The sequence below is a fragment of the Anomaloglossus baeobatrachus genome, chromosome 4 (genome assembly GCF_048569485.1).
Source record: "Anomaloglossus baeobatrachus isolate aAnoBae1 chromosome 4, aAnoBae1.hap1, whole genome shotgun sequence".
Taxonomy (NCBI): domain Eukaryota; kingdom Metazoa; phylum Chordata; class Amphibia; order Anura; family Aromobatidae; genus Anomaloglossus; species Anomaloglossus baeobatrachus.
Window position 1 is genome coordinate 16,512,885 of NC_134356.1, and position 14,167 is coordinate 16,527,051.

General features: G+C 52.7%; 3 protein-coding genes across 3 annotated transcripts; all 3 read left to right on the forward strand.

Annotated features, from left to right (window-relative positions):
* The first annotated feature begins 695 nt into the window (after positions 1 to 695).
* Positions 696 to 1,106, forward strand: LOC142301003 (histone H3). Its single transcript, XM_075342024.1, has one exon. It carries the CDS (start codon positions 696 to 698, stop codon positions 1,104 to 1,106), a length of 411 nt encoding a protein of 136 aa, XP_075198139.1.
* A 1,412-nt stretch (positions 1,107 to 2,518) lies between these two features.
* LOC142301004 (histone H2B 1.1) lies at positions 2,519 to 2,915 on the forward strand. Its single transcript, XM_075342025.1, has one exon. It carries the CDS (start codon positions 2,519 to 2,521, stop codon positions 2,897 to 2,899), a length of 381 nt encoding a protein of 126 aa, XP_075198140.1. The 3' UTR covers positions 2,900 to 2,915.
* A 1,681-nt stretch (positions 2,916 to 4,596) lies between these two features.
* On the forward strand, positions 4,597 to 4,908 carry LOC142301005 (histone H4). Its single transcript, XM_075342026.1, has one exon. It carries the CDS (start codon positions 4,597 to 4,599, stop codon positions 4,906 to 4,908), a length of 312 nt encoding a protein of 103 aa, XP_075198141.1.
* Positions 4,909 to 14,167: the final 9,259 nt, after the last annotated feature.

Below are 14,167 nucleotides of genomic sequence, written 5' to 3' on the forward strand. Positions count from 1 at the left end.
AGTGTCACCACCTTATCCTGCAGAGCTGTATGATCAGTGTCACCACCTTATCCTGCAGAGCTGTATGATCAGTGTCACCACCTTATCCTGCAGAGCTGTATGATCAGTGTCACCACCTTGTCCTGCAGAGCTGTATGATTAGTGCCATTCTTTTCCTACAGAGCAGTGTGATCAGTGCCATTCTTGTCCCCCTATGATCAGTGTTGTATTTCTCGCTATGTAGATCTCCGCGGTGATCTCGTGTACAGGGGACAGTAGATGGTTGTTGCCGGGGGATGTAGTGATTATGCGGGAGCTGCACTGTACAGCGCTGTGTGCGGGGAGATGGAGCTGCAGTTACATCCTGAGCCGCGAGTAGCCGGGATGTGACATCTGTGTATGAGCGGCGGTAAATGTGAGCTGCTGATCGCATCATGGGAGGTGACAGGTGCAGGAGTGCTGAGGGGGAGGGACACAGGCAGGGTTACAACAGGGGCGGGGTTACCGAGGGCTATTCTGAAGGGCGGAGCTTCTTCTGAAGAATGATTAGTCAGAGACATAGGATAATTATTGGCTGTATAACTTTCTTTTGTATGACGTAACCAATAGGGTGTAGGGGGCGTGTTTCTCACAGACCAATGAGGACGCGCACAGGAGGATAAATACTCTGCTCCCGGTACGGCTTTCATCATATCTGTTCTCCTTTGCACAGAATCATGGCCAGAACTAAGCAGACCGCCCGTAAATCCACCGGAGGGAAAGCTCCCCGCAAGCAGCTGGCCACTAAGGCCGCCAGGAAGAGCGCTCCCGCCACCGGCGGAGTGAAGAAGCCGCATCGCTACCGGCCGGGGACAGTCGCTCTCCGGGAGATCCGCCGCTACCAAAAATCCACCGAGCTGTTGATCCGGAAGCTTCCCTTCCAGCGCCTGGTGAGAGAGATCGCCCAGGACTTCAAGACCGATCTGCGCTTCCAGAGCTCGGCCGTCATGGCCCTGCAGGAGGCCAGCGAGGCTTATCTGGTGGGGCTGTTCGAGGACACCAACCTGTGCGCCATCCACGCCAAGAGGGTCACCATCATGCCCAAAGACATCCAGCTGGCCCGCCGGATCCGCGGGGAGAGGGCATAGATCTGTCCCGCACCCCCGAGCACAACACAAAGGCTCTTTTCAGAGCCACCACATCCTCCCTCAGACGAGCTCATTCCCGGCCTCTGATTCTGCCTCAAGCGCGGTCTCTGCTGAGTTTCCTGTTGATTATTTTTTCTGCTCTGTCAGCACAAGCCGCAGTGTCCGCCTGGATCTGGACTATTGCACCGGTGGTTTCTTACCATCTGTCCTCTTGGAGCGGCTCATTGTGTGGCGCCCCCTTATTGTGAGGGGTGTTGGAGCTTTATTTCATGCCCATAGGCTCCATTGTTCTTATCCTCTAGATCGATCTATTCTTACACTGGTTCTTCTCAGGCGCCACTGATCCTGGAGACGCTACAATCCCTGCTGTGTCGGGTGCAGTGATCGGATTGTGTGACGCTGGAGCAGGAGATGCTGTGGTTACTTTTTGCGGCTCCGGTCCCGTCAGGATCACAGCGATCAGTGACGGACGGAGGAAGGGTCCGCTGCGATGTTCATGCGCCTTGTGATGCGGTTATTGGGGTCCCGTGTCTGATGTCGCCGGTGTCTGATGTCGGGAGCTGTGAAATCTGAAGATGTCGCATGGGGATCCTCACTCCAGGTCGCTGTTCTGTTTGGAGAATATCTGCAGGTTGTGCGGAGATTGTATCGGGCTGTGATTTCGCTCTGCTCAAATAGTGCCGTGTTTGTAATTAAGACTCGTGATAAAGAACAAACTTCATCGTCTGCAGATCGCACAGATCTGTGTCGGGTGCTGGAAATCGGCGGATTGTAGAAATCTCAGCAGAACGTCCCCCCTGAGGCCGCGTGTTACACGATGGAGACAAAGAGCGGGAGGAGCTATCGGCCACTGAGCGGGAACTTCAAAATTCGGTTTTCAGCCAATTATCACTTTGCAGCAAGTTTCTTGCCCCGCTCACAGGCTGCTCCGAGTTACAGGCACCACGTGGTCTGTCTTATTAACCCTTCAGTGTCCGGTGTTTCTCGCCATCGTTTTCAGTTACCACAATCATTTCCTCAGAAGTGAGAACTGATCCGAGACTCCGCTCCTGCAGTCACTGCTTCCCCCATGTTATACGGGGCATTACCGGTCACTGCAGAGCGGGGGCAGAGTGACGGGCCCCGGGTGCACAGCGCCGTGTAGACTGCGGGGTTTATAGCACTGTATGGAGATCTGTAGTATGGGGGGGATACAGAGGAGAAAATCTGCTGATATGATGGCAGAGAGGAGGCAACCAATGAGCTGCAGGGGGCGGAGTTGGTTCCGTTTCCCTTAGTCACATGTCTTTGTCACCCAATAGAGCAGCGATGTGACAGCAGTGTCATTTGCATGGCCGGGCTATAAATACGGCCGCTCTGGGAGGAGCAGGATCATTATTCTCTCTCCAGTGAAGAGATCTTTTCCTCTCATCATGCCTGATCCCGCCAAGTCCGCCCCAGCGCCCAAGAAGGGCTCCAAGAAAGCCGTGACCAAGACTCAGAAGAAGGACGGCAAGAAGCGGAGGAAGAGCCGGAAGGAGAGCTATGCCATCTACGTGTACAAGGTGCTGAAGCAGGTGCACCCCGACACCGGCATCTCCTCCAAGGCCATGGGCATCATGAACTGCTTCGTCGGTGACATCTTCGAGCGCATCGCAGGGGAAGCCTCCCGCCTGGCGCACTACAACAAGCGCCACACCATCACCTCCCGGGAGATCCAGACCGCCGTGCGCCTGCTGCTGCCCGGAGAGCTGGCCAAGCACGCCGTGTCCGAGGGCACCAAGGCCGTCACCAAGTACACCAGCGCCAAGTGATCACCACCGCTGCTCCGCACCACAAAGGCTCTTCTAAGAGCCACCACATTGTCTAATCTGAGCTTTATACTGGACGGTCTCAGTTTCTGGCTGTGGCAGTGATTGGAGCAGATCCTCTGCGCTGCGATGGTCGCTACAGATGAGGTTTGTGGCTGGAGGATTTCTGTGAGGATCGTGTGTATATGGGGGGATGGAGCTGCCCGGGGACTTGTTACCTCCAGCGACCTCCGCTCTGTAGTGACCGGTAAAGTATATGGAGGTATATACTGCACTGGGGGATATATAGCAATGTACGGGAGGATACAGCGCTATATGAAGCTATGCGGTATCTGCCCGCAAAAAAGATATGTACAGATCTGTAATGCAGCACATGGGGAGTGCGGGGGGATGAGGCTGCTCCGTGCAGTGACATAATCTCCTATTACTGGTTTATCTGGGGCTGTGATTTGCAGTCACTGATCTGATATCGGCTCCTATACGGTAATATGGAAATATAAAGCGCTATATGGAGGTAGAAGGTACAATATCAGCATTATAGAGCACTATATGGGGAGATACAGCCCTACACGTCACGGAGTAATATTAATGAGGGGACATGGCACAATGTTATCAGGCGGTGAGGAGACAAAGCCCAGCTCCCCAGTAATGCCTGAGTGCAGTCATGGGCGGAGCATGGATAGTTACTGCCGAGACTAACTGCAAAGAGGAAAAATCCGCTCCATGGACACAAAAATATTTATTGATGCATAAAAAAAACCCTCCATCCATATCGGCAATGTCTACACTGCTGCGTTTCTGGTGCATCAATCAGTTTTAGTCATGATATTTAAAATGGCGTCAGAGGTCAATATAAATAGTCACTAACTCAGCTCAAGTGATCTCCTGTAGATCAACCAAAGAGGAGTATATGGCGGCATACAGCACACATCACTAGATGAGGGTATATAGTAGTAAAGTGTGTATGGGGAATATACAGCACCATATGATCGTATACATCACTATGTGGAGACAATACAGCGCTATATGCGAATATACAGCAGTGTATGGGGTTTGCTGGATTGAAGGTCAGTATAAATAATGACTAACAGCTCCAGGGATCATATTCATATAGATTGCCTCAAACAGAAGTATATGGCGGTATACAGGACTGCATTTGGGGTATGCAGCGATATATGGCGGTATACAGATCTATATCGAGATTACTGTACTATATTGGGTATACAGCTCTGTATGGGGCAGCACAATATAGGAAGTATAGTGCACTATATGGATGACGATTATACAGCACAATATGGTGACAGCCAGCATTATACGGGACTATACAATACTATATAGGAGTGTACAGCACTAATATGGGGCTTTATGGCTCTATATGGTGGATTTATCGCAGTATATGGAGATATTCACAATAGTATTAGAATATACAGAGCTATAGAGAGTTTATTGGAATAAAGGTTATGTCTATATTTAACATTAACACTGTAGATGCGGGAAAATAAACGGACAATGAGCGGGAAATTCAAAATCTCCAACAGTTTTGCGCTCAGTCAATCAGCAGAGGAGGGGCGGAGTCGATAATACAAATTTTCCGCCCCTGAACGCGTCATCATTCTTGTTCTCTTTCTGGTCCTCCTTCGCTCTATATAAAGGAGGACTGTGCGCTCGTCAGTCACAGTTTTCTGCTGATTACGTGGAAGATGTCTGGACGCGGCAAAGGAGGGAAAGGTCTGGGGAAGGGCGGCGCCAAGCGGCACAGGAAGGTTCTCCGGGACAACATCCAGGGCATCACCAAGCCCGCCATCCGCCGTCTCGCCCGCAGAGGAGGCGTCAAGCGCATCTCCGGCCTCATCTATGAGGAGACTCGCGGCGTCCTGAAAGTCTTCCTGGAGAACGTGATCCGTGACGCCGTCACCTACACCGAGCACGCCAAGAGGAAGACCGTCACCGCCATGGACGTGGTGTACGCGCTCAAGCGCCAGGGCCGCACTCTCTACGGCTTCGGGGGTTAATGCTTTTGCCTCCCACAATGAAAACACAAAGGCTCTTTTGAGAGCCACCCACAGTCTCTGAGAAAAAGCTACAGCTGCTGCGGAGAGGGGCGGGAGATCAGCGCTGCGCTCGATCACTGTAGGCTGCGCTGCTTTAGGGGCGGCTGGAAACATCGCGGGCACTAAGGAGTTGACGTAGACAGGCCTGCTTAGCGCTGATTGGCTGCGCATCGAATAATTCCCTGACTGGCTGCTTTTCTCTTTGTTCTGTGAGATCCTCGGTGTCAGGCGGGAGGGCTCCGGCTCAGAGTGAAGATTATATAGGTTGTATTCAGCACTATATGGTGATTTATATTGTTAGGGGGCATCCAGCATTATATGGAGGTATATAGCATTACATTGAGGTGCAGAGCACTTTTATGAGTAGAAAGCCCTGTATGGACGTTATACAGCGCTCTATGGCGGTGCAGAGCTCTATTGCAGTCCCGAAAAAAAATGCGTTAAAATGCGACAGTCTAATCTCCCCGCTGTACTGTATACTCCATAATGTGCTGTAGATCTATAAAGTGTTGGATCCTTCCATATAGTGGTGTATACGTCCACACAGTACAGTATAACCCGTGCAGTGCCTATACACCGTCCATAGTGCTGTATACTTCCATATACTGCTGTAAACTGTCATATTGTGCTGTTTATCATCTATAACAAGCTTTAGATCTCTATATAGTGCTGTGTTCTCCTTCCATACACCACTTTATACTCCATGTGGAGCCGCTTATACTTTCTCCATAGTGGTGTAATCCCTCCAGTCTTAAATTTCTATTCTGCTCTAAAGGCGGCTGGATTCATCACAGGTACTTAGGTGTTAACACCGAGCATCTGTGGAAGGAATTGTGTGGGCGGAGCCACAATCGTACTATGCGTTGATTGGCTGAGCTCTGAATTTGAAATCCCCGCACAATGGCTGAGTTTCCCGCTCTCTGTCCTCTGCGCCCCGCGGTGTCAGGGGGGGTCTGGGGCTGAGTGACGGTCTCTTCTGTAGGTTTATATTCAGCGCTATATGGAGGCTTATAATGGGGTCTGTGCAGCATAAAGAGAACTGAGCAGCGACTCCGAATACAGCAAATGTGAACACGTCCAATCCCCGCAGAATCCACAGAAGAATCCAGCGCCTCTGGAAGAGCCAAGATGTCTGCAAACCCCGAGTGTATGAAGTGTGAGCGGCGCCGCTGCTGTATGGAGAGAGGAGGTCAGGGCAGCGCAGGAGGCGGCTTGTCGCGGCTGATGGGATCTCAGGAATCCACAAATGTCTCCATTATTATCCCGTATATTCCATACAGCAGTGACGCCGCTCACATCTCATGTGCTCAGTGTTTAGATGCAGTAATGGGATTTCCTATCACACATTGTCTGCAGTGATTGTATATAGATCCAGTGTGAGCGGCAGTGTCCGTGCGCCACACTGCACATGGGTAATGAGGTCATCAGGAGCCGCTGGCAGAGGAGCAGCATCTGCCCACATTATACCCACCTAATGCCCGACACCCATCACCGGCCCCAACTACCCGGAGAAAGGCCATAACAGCGGCTGACTCAGCGCCTCCCTCTACAGATATGAAGGGTGGGGGAGGGAATCGTGTATAAAGGACCGGAGCAGAGAAACCCATATTATAAACATTAGTGCCACCTATACCCACTGTTCCACCCTTCTCATACACAGTACACTGCCTGTTACTATATTCCTGCCTAAACTCCAGCATTATCCAGACACAATAGATGAGCGGCGCCAGCTCCTGTGAGGACGGGGGTCAGCTCCTGTGAGGACGGGGCCAGCTCCTGTGAGGACGGGGCCAGCTCCTGTGAGGACGGGGCCAGCTCCTGTGAGGACGGCGCCAGCTCCTGTGAGGACGGGGCCAGCTCCTGTGAGGACGGGGCCAGCTCCTGTGAGGACGGGGCCAGCTCCTGTGAGGACGGGGCCAGCTCCTGTGAGGACGGGGCCAGCTCCTGTGAGGACGGGGCCAGCTCCTGTGAGGACGGGGCCAGCTCCTGTGAGGACGGGGCCAGCTCCTGTGAGGACGGGGTCAGCTCCTGTGAGGACGGGGCCAGCTCCTGTGAGGACGGGGCCAGCTCCTGTGAGGACGGGGCCAGCTCCTGTGAGGACGGGGCCAGCTCCTGTGAGGACGGGGCCAGCTCCTGTGAGGACGGGGCCAGCTCCTGTGAGGACGGGGCCAGCTCCTGTGAGGACGGGGCCAGCTCTTGTGAGGACGGGGCCAGCTCCTGTGAGGACGGGGTCAGCTCCTGTGAGGACGGGGCCAGCTCCTGTGAGGACGGGGTGGTGGCTCTTAGAAGAGCCTTTGTGTTGTGGAGGATGCGGGGTCAGCGGCGTCACTTGCCCTTCTTGCTGCTCTCCGTCTTCTTGGGCAGCAGCACGGCCTGGATGTTGGGCAGGACGCCTCCCTGGGCGATGGTCACCCCACCCAGCAGCCTGTTCAGCTCCTCGTCATTGCGCACGGCCAGCTGCAGGTGCCGGGGGATGATGCGGGTCTTCTTGTTGTCCCGGGCGGCATTGCCGGCCAATTCCAGGATCTCAGCGGTCAGATACTCCAGCACAGCGGCCAGATAGACCGGAGCGCCGGCGCCCACCCTCTCGGCGTAGTTGCCCTTGCGGAGAAGCCTGTGCACACGACCGACCGGGAACTGCAGTCCTGCCCGGGATGAGCGGGTCTTGGCCTTAGCTCGGGTCTTCCCTCCTTGTTTGCCGCGTCCAGACATAATTGTTCCAGATAAGAAATAAGAAAGCAACTAATGACGAGAACAGCTACTACTGACATATATAAGCTGATGCTCCGCCCTCCTCTCCTGTCATTGGACAGATCTGAAGCGGGCAATGGAAATCAAACTTGTGGAAACACCAATGAGCTGCAGGGGGCGGAGCTTATTATGGATTTATTGGTTACATGACTTTCTCAACTAAATAGAACGATGTCTGTTTGAATCACTTATAACCTCATATAACGCTGTATCCTCGCCATATAGTGCTGCATACGCCATATAGTGCTGCATACGCCATATAGTGCTGCATACCTAAATATAGTGCTGTATATTCACATATAATGCTATAGACCTTTCGGCTAGTGCTGTATATTCACATATAGTGCTATTAACCCAATATAGGGAAGAATCCCTCCCTATAGTCCTGTGCACCCTATACAGTACAGAATCCCTCCATATAGTGCTGTACATTCTTTATAGTGCAGAATCCCTTCCTATAGCGCTGTGCACCCTATATAATAGTACAGAATCCCTCCATATAGTGCTGTGCATCCTATGCAGTATAGAATCCCTTCCTATAGCGCTGTGCACCCTATATAATAGTACAGAATCCCTCCATATAGTGCTGTGCATCCTATGCAGTATAGAATCCCTTCCTATAGCGCTGTGCACCCTATATAATAGTACAGAATCCCTCCATATAGTGCTGTGCATCCTATGCAGTATAGAATCCCTCCATATAGTGCTGTGCATCCTATGCAGTATAGAATCCCTCCATATATTGCTGTGCACGCTATATAGTGCAAAATACTAGTGATAGTGCATCACAGCGCCCATGCTGCAAGGCGAAGCCCCCAAGGCTCCAGGCAGCACCGCCCCTCTGACACAACACCACCACAACAGCGACCAGCACACAGTGAGAGGAGCTGCACTCACCTCCCACTGGCTCCCATATGTGAACTGGGAGCAAAAAAAAAAGGCTGACCCCTCTTGCAGTCTCCTGCTGATTAAAATCACCTGTGCCAAATGGCTGGAGTGCAGATCCAAGAAAAAAGCAGAGGGGGATAGACTGTTGTATAACAAACTATGACATACTATGCTGTTGCTGCAGCAGTGGTTAGTGCACAGTGCCGCACTAACGTGTGTTATACAGCATTTTATCCCCCTTTGTTTTTTGCTTGGATCTGCACTCCCCCCCATTTGGCACAGGTGTTTTTAATCAGCAGGAGACTGCAAGAGGGGTCAGCCTTTTTTTTTGCTCCCAGTTCACATATGGGAGCCAGTGGGAGATGAGTGCACTGCGCCTCTCACTGTCTATTGGTACTGTGTATTGGCCGCTGTTGTGGTGTTGTCATTTCAGTGGGGCGGTGCGGCCTGGAGTCTTGGGGGCTTCGCCTTGCAGCTTAGGTGCTGTGAGGCACCAGGTCGCCTGCCCTGCTGGCGCTTTGTTGCTGCAGCGGTGGTCAGTGCACAGTGCCGCACTACAAATTTTAGAGAATAATGATCCTGCTCCTCCCAGAGCGGCCGTATTTATAGCCCGGCCATGCAAATGAGCACTAATGACACATCGCTGTTCTATTGGGTGACAAAGGAAAATGTTCCAGCTCCGCCCCCTGCAGCTTTTTGGTTGCCTCCTCTCTGCCGTCACATCAGCAGCTTTTCTCCTCTGTATCTTCCCCCATACTACAGATCTCCATACGGGGCCCCGTCACTCTGCCCCCGCTCTGCAGTGACCGGTAATGCCCCGTATAACATGGAGGAAGCAGTGACTGCAGGAGCGGAGTCTCGGTGCTGAGCGGCCGCTGCTCACTCTCCTGACAGCGGCTTTTACTTCTACATTCAGATATTTCACATTAGAAGCTGCAAAAACAACAACGGAGATAACAAAGGGTTAACAGAGACAAACCACGTGGAGCCTGTAACCCGGAGCAGTCTGTGGGCGGAGCCAGATACTTGCTACAAAGTGATAGGCTGAAAATCGAATTTTGATCTTCCCGCTCAGTGGCCGATAGCTCCTCCCACTCTTTGTCTCTATTCTGTAACACGCGGCCTCAGGGCGGACGTTCTGCTGAGATTTGTACATCCGCCGATTCCCAGCACCCGACACAGATCTGTGCGATCTGCAGACGCTGAAGATTTTTCCTAATTAATTCATCTCTCACTCTGGTTAACCCCTAATTGCTCGTGTTACCGCGGATCCGGTATTATTTCCGTGCACACAAAAGATGCGACGTCACCACCAGAAGCAGCGGCAGCGCACAATGATCCGCTCCCGGGACAACAGCAGAGGATGCATGTAGAAACGGATATATATATATATATATATATATATATATACATACACAATCCGGTGCAGACACTATAACACACAATAGGGTGAGCGGGATGTAAGTCATGCAGGAACCAGAATGAGAAACCAAGATGGGACCAGGAAGGAACGCATAAGTGGACAAGGATGGAAGACTTATGGGGGTGAGAGTGGAACTCTTATGGGGACCGTGATGTAAGAAATATGAGGACCAGGATGGCACATATGGGAATCAGGCTGGGAGACATTGGGACAAGGTTTGTGAGACATATGAGGTCTCGGATGACGTATACGGACGAGTATTGTGTACCGGCGATTGAGTACAATTCACATTATCAGTACATTTTAGCACTAAAAACACTGAGCAGCCAGGAGATGTGCGGCAGTGGAGGTCAGCAATGGCAGCCGGGGCAGCAGTACAGTGTAGATGACATGATGGTCAAGCACTAGATGCAGGGGTCGGATTCAGACGGTTTTGCCTCCCTGAACCGGCAAAAATCAGCGCCCACGTCCGATTCTGGGGCTCATCCGCTTAATCTGATGCCGGCAACTGATTTTGACAGGCACATGGGTGACGTATAATGTGACCGCCATATGCTGCTGATACGGTTTGACTGATAATGACGAGACAGTCCCATGCTTGGCAAGTGACAACTGGGAGATTCACTCTGTGCACCACTGGCGTTTGGTGGAAAAGCCGAGCTAAGATCAAGTAACAGCTTCTGCTGATACTCCTGCATACGTGCATCCCTTTCTATGGCTAGAATTATTTCGCCAAATTTGGACTTGTACCGGGGATCTAATAGTGTGGCAATCCAGTAGTCATCATCACTTCTAATTCAGACAATCAGAGGGTCATGTTGTAGGTAGTGCAGCAAGAAGGCGCTCATGTGTCTTGCGCAGCCATGCGGACCAAGTCCACGCTGTGTTTGTGGCATAGAGGTGCTACCCGTTCTTTCTTCTTCTGACATCTCCCCCCAACCTCGTTCAACCGAAATTTGACCAAGGTCTCCCTCATCTGCTGAGTCTTCCATGTCCATCAAGAGTTCGTCCTCCATTTCTTCCTGGTCTCCTGCACCTACCTCAAGATTTTGGCTTCTACCATGCGCCCTTTTTGATCCCTGTCCCCCATGGTCCCATGCCTGCCGCGTTGGTGATGATGAACGTCTGGACCTTGGTGATGTTGTTGTCCCTTGCGCATATGAATGCTCCTGTACTTCCTCCCTTTCCTGTTGTCCCACCCCCTGACTCCGAATAGTGTTTAGCGTGTGCTCCAGCATGTAAATGACTGGAATTGTCATGCTGATAATGGCATTGTCAGCGCTAAACATATTCGTCGCCATGTCGAAACTGTGCAGAAGGGTGCATAGGTCCTTGATCTGAGACCACTCCAGCAGCGTGATCTGCCCCACCTCTGCATCTCGTTGGTCCAGGCTATACATCATGACGTATTGCACCAGGGTTCGGCTGTGCTGTAACATGTGGAGAGTCGAATTCCAGCGTGTCGGCACATCGCATTTCAGGCAGGTCGAAAGACTTCTGGAGCAATGCAAGACGGTCAGCTGCGCCGCTTGAATGGCGGAAGTGAGCAGTGAGTGACCGTGCCCTGTTCAGAAGGCCATCTAGGCCGGGATAGTGAGTTAAAAATTACTGGACAACAAGGTTCACCACGTGAGCCATACAATGCACGTGTGTCACCTTACCCGAAGGGCCACACCCAGGTTTGCAGCATTGTCGCACACGGCCTTCCCTGGCTGCAGGTTGAGTGAAGACAACCATTTATTAAACTCGCTCGCAAGAGCTGACCACATCTCCTCAGCTGTGTGACTGTTATTTCCAAGACATTTCAAGGTAAAGACCGCCTGATGCAGTTGCACTCTGCTGCCAGCATAGTAAAGAGGTGTGCGGGATTCCTTGTGCGCAGTTTCAACGCGGGTGGCCTGACCAGGCAGGCTTGGGGCGGAGGTGGAGGACCCAGACGAGGTTTAGGAGGCAGAAGTGTTGGAGGAACTTATACATACAGAGGATTGACGCACAAGTCGTGGGGACGGCAAGACTTGTGCAGCAGACCCTTCACCATCTATCACCATAGTTACCCAGTGCCCAGTCAGCGACATGTAATGCCCCTGTCCATGCTTACTGGTCCAAGTATCGGTGGTTAAATGCACCCTGTCACACACAGGGTTTATCAAGGAAGCGGTGATGTTGTGTGCGACATGCTGGTGTAGCGCAGGCACACCTTTCTTGGAGAAGTAGTGGCGAATGGGCATCTGGTACTGGGGCACAGCGACAGACATAAGGTCTCTAAAATCCTGTGTGTCCACCAGGCAGAAAGGAAGCCTTTCTGTAGCCAACAGCTTGCAGAGGGAGAAAATCAACCTCTTAGCTTTGTCATGGCTCGGGAGGAAATAGCCTTTTAATTGTCCACATCTGAGGGACCGAGATCTGACTGCTCTGTGGAGACGGTGGTGAGTAGGGTGTCCCTGGAACACTGCTGGTCTGTGAGGAAAGTGCAGGTGGAGATATGATATTGCCTTTATCCAAATTTGGTGCGCTCGATGTCTGAGAGAGCTCTACAACAGCACCTGTTTCCCCTTTCAAACCAACTGACGACCTGCCAAGCAAACTACCTGTTGCAGTTAAAAAGGTGGAAGGTCTGGACAGCTGTCCCCACAGTCATAGAGGATTAAGAGCGCGCGGATGCAGTTGAAGGGGCAGACGGTGGTTGTCCCGCTCCGCTAGGCCACATTGTAGCATACTAAGTGTTACGAACCGGTGCCGCCATAGCCGCAAGCAGCCTGCTGCGGTTCCTGTTGCGCCCAGGTGCCGGCTGCCGTTCTTGGCCGTGCCTCGGGTCGTCCAGTTGGCTGCTCCTTCCACCACGTCTAAGTGTGGAGAGGCGGCTAGTGCGCATGCGTGCGCCGATTTACCCCAGCCAGAGTCTAAGCCCGGTGTTTTGCCTAGTGAGCATGCTCAGCCTGATTGTGTTATGTCTGAGACTAAGTCCTCAGTTCAGGCTACTGAGCATGCTCCCACAATTAACCCTAACAGCCTCTTTGCACAGGTACTTGGACTTCGTGCTGTGTCTAAGTTCTGGGATGTGCCTACTGAGCATGCTCAAACTGATAGTCTGCTTTCTGAGCCTGTTGCTCAGGCTACTGGGCATGCTCAGCCACTTAGTGCACCAGAGGTTTGGTCCGGTAAGGACCTCACTGAGCATGTCCGTGAGGTGGCAGGTCCTGATAGGGCAGAGGGTGTCAGGTGTCCTGATGACGTGGCAACTCCGGACTGGCTCGCAGACGTCCGCCCCTATGATCTGGCACCTCAGTATTGGTCGTCAGACGATGACTGGTGAAGTGTTTGGGGCGTGGCTGCCATGAGGTCATCAATGACGTGGCGGTTCCGGATAGGTCGCATTTGATGTCACTGATGACATGGCACTCTGCTATTGGACCTTGGTGGTTCCACCCTGGGTTTGGGGCGGACCCAGGTTATAAAAGGGGCTGGAGACAACATGGAGGGGCGCAGTCTTCACTTTTGCTCAGTCAGAGCACACCTCCATGTTAGAGCCTCATTGCGGCATAAGCCTATGTTGGGAAGCGGTAGGTAGGGCTAGGCGAACGGTGCCTGTCACGCCAAGATTCGTGGCTCGGCACATCAGGGTCAGGCGCCGTGCTTCCCTCCTGCCGTTCCAGTCTTGCTATAGCAGCCCAGTGGCGTTAACTGGGCTGCGGCTGCTGTGCTTCCTGTCCGATTGTGCCCCCTACGCACACGGACAACGCACCTGTTGCGCCACCTGTCCGATTGTGCCTCCTACGCACACGGACAACGCACCTGCTGCGCCACCTGTCCGATTGTGCCCCCTACGCACACGGACAACGCACCTGCTGCGCCACCTGTCCGGTTGTGCCCCCTACGCGCACGGACAGCGTACCCCAGGACTCCTGTGGAGTTAACAGGGTGTTCCTTATCCTCCTCGGCTTCCCGGTCAACGCTACTGGTGTACCCATCTGGCCTGACGTGTCCTACACACACGTGGCCAGTCGAGAGGGGGCCAGAAACGCTAATCGGAGGACCGCTCGGCCTGACGTGTCCTACACACGTGGCCGACAGGGCGCTTTCGTGGCGGTCTTCCGGTCAACGCTACCTGGTTACCACCCGGCCTGACGTGTTTCCTGCACACGTGGTTGGTGTAGCGCT

Excerpts from the sequence above, each read along its gene's own strand:
- LOC142301004 (XM_075342025.1), top strand. The coding sequence starts at position 2,519 with ATGCCTGATCCCGCCAAGTCCGCCCCAGCGCCCAAGAAGGGCTCCAAG.
- LOC142301005 (XM_075342026.1), top strand. The coding sequence starts at position 4,597 with ATGTCTGGACGCGGCAAAGGAGGGAAAGGTCTGGGGAAGGGCGGCGCC.
- LOC142301003 (XM_075342024.1), top strand. The coding sequence starts at position 696 with ATGGCCAGAACTAAGCAGACCGCCCGTAAATCCACCGGAGGGAAAGCT.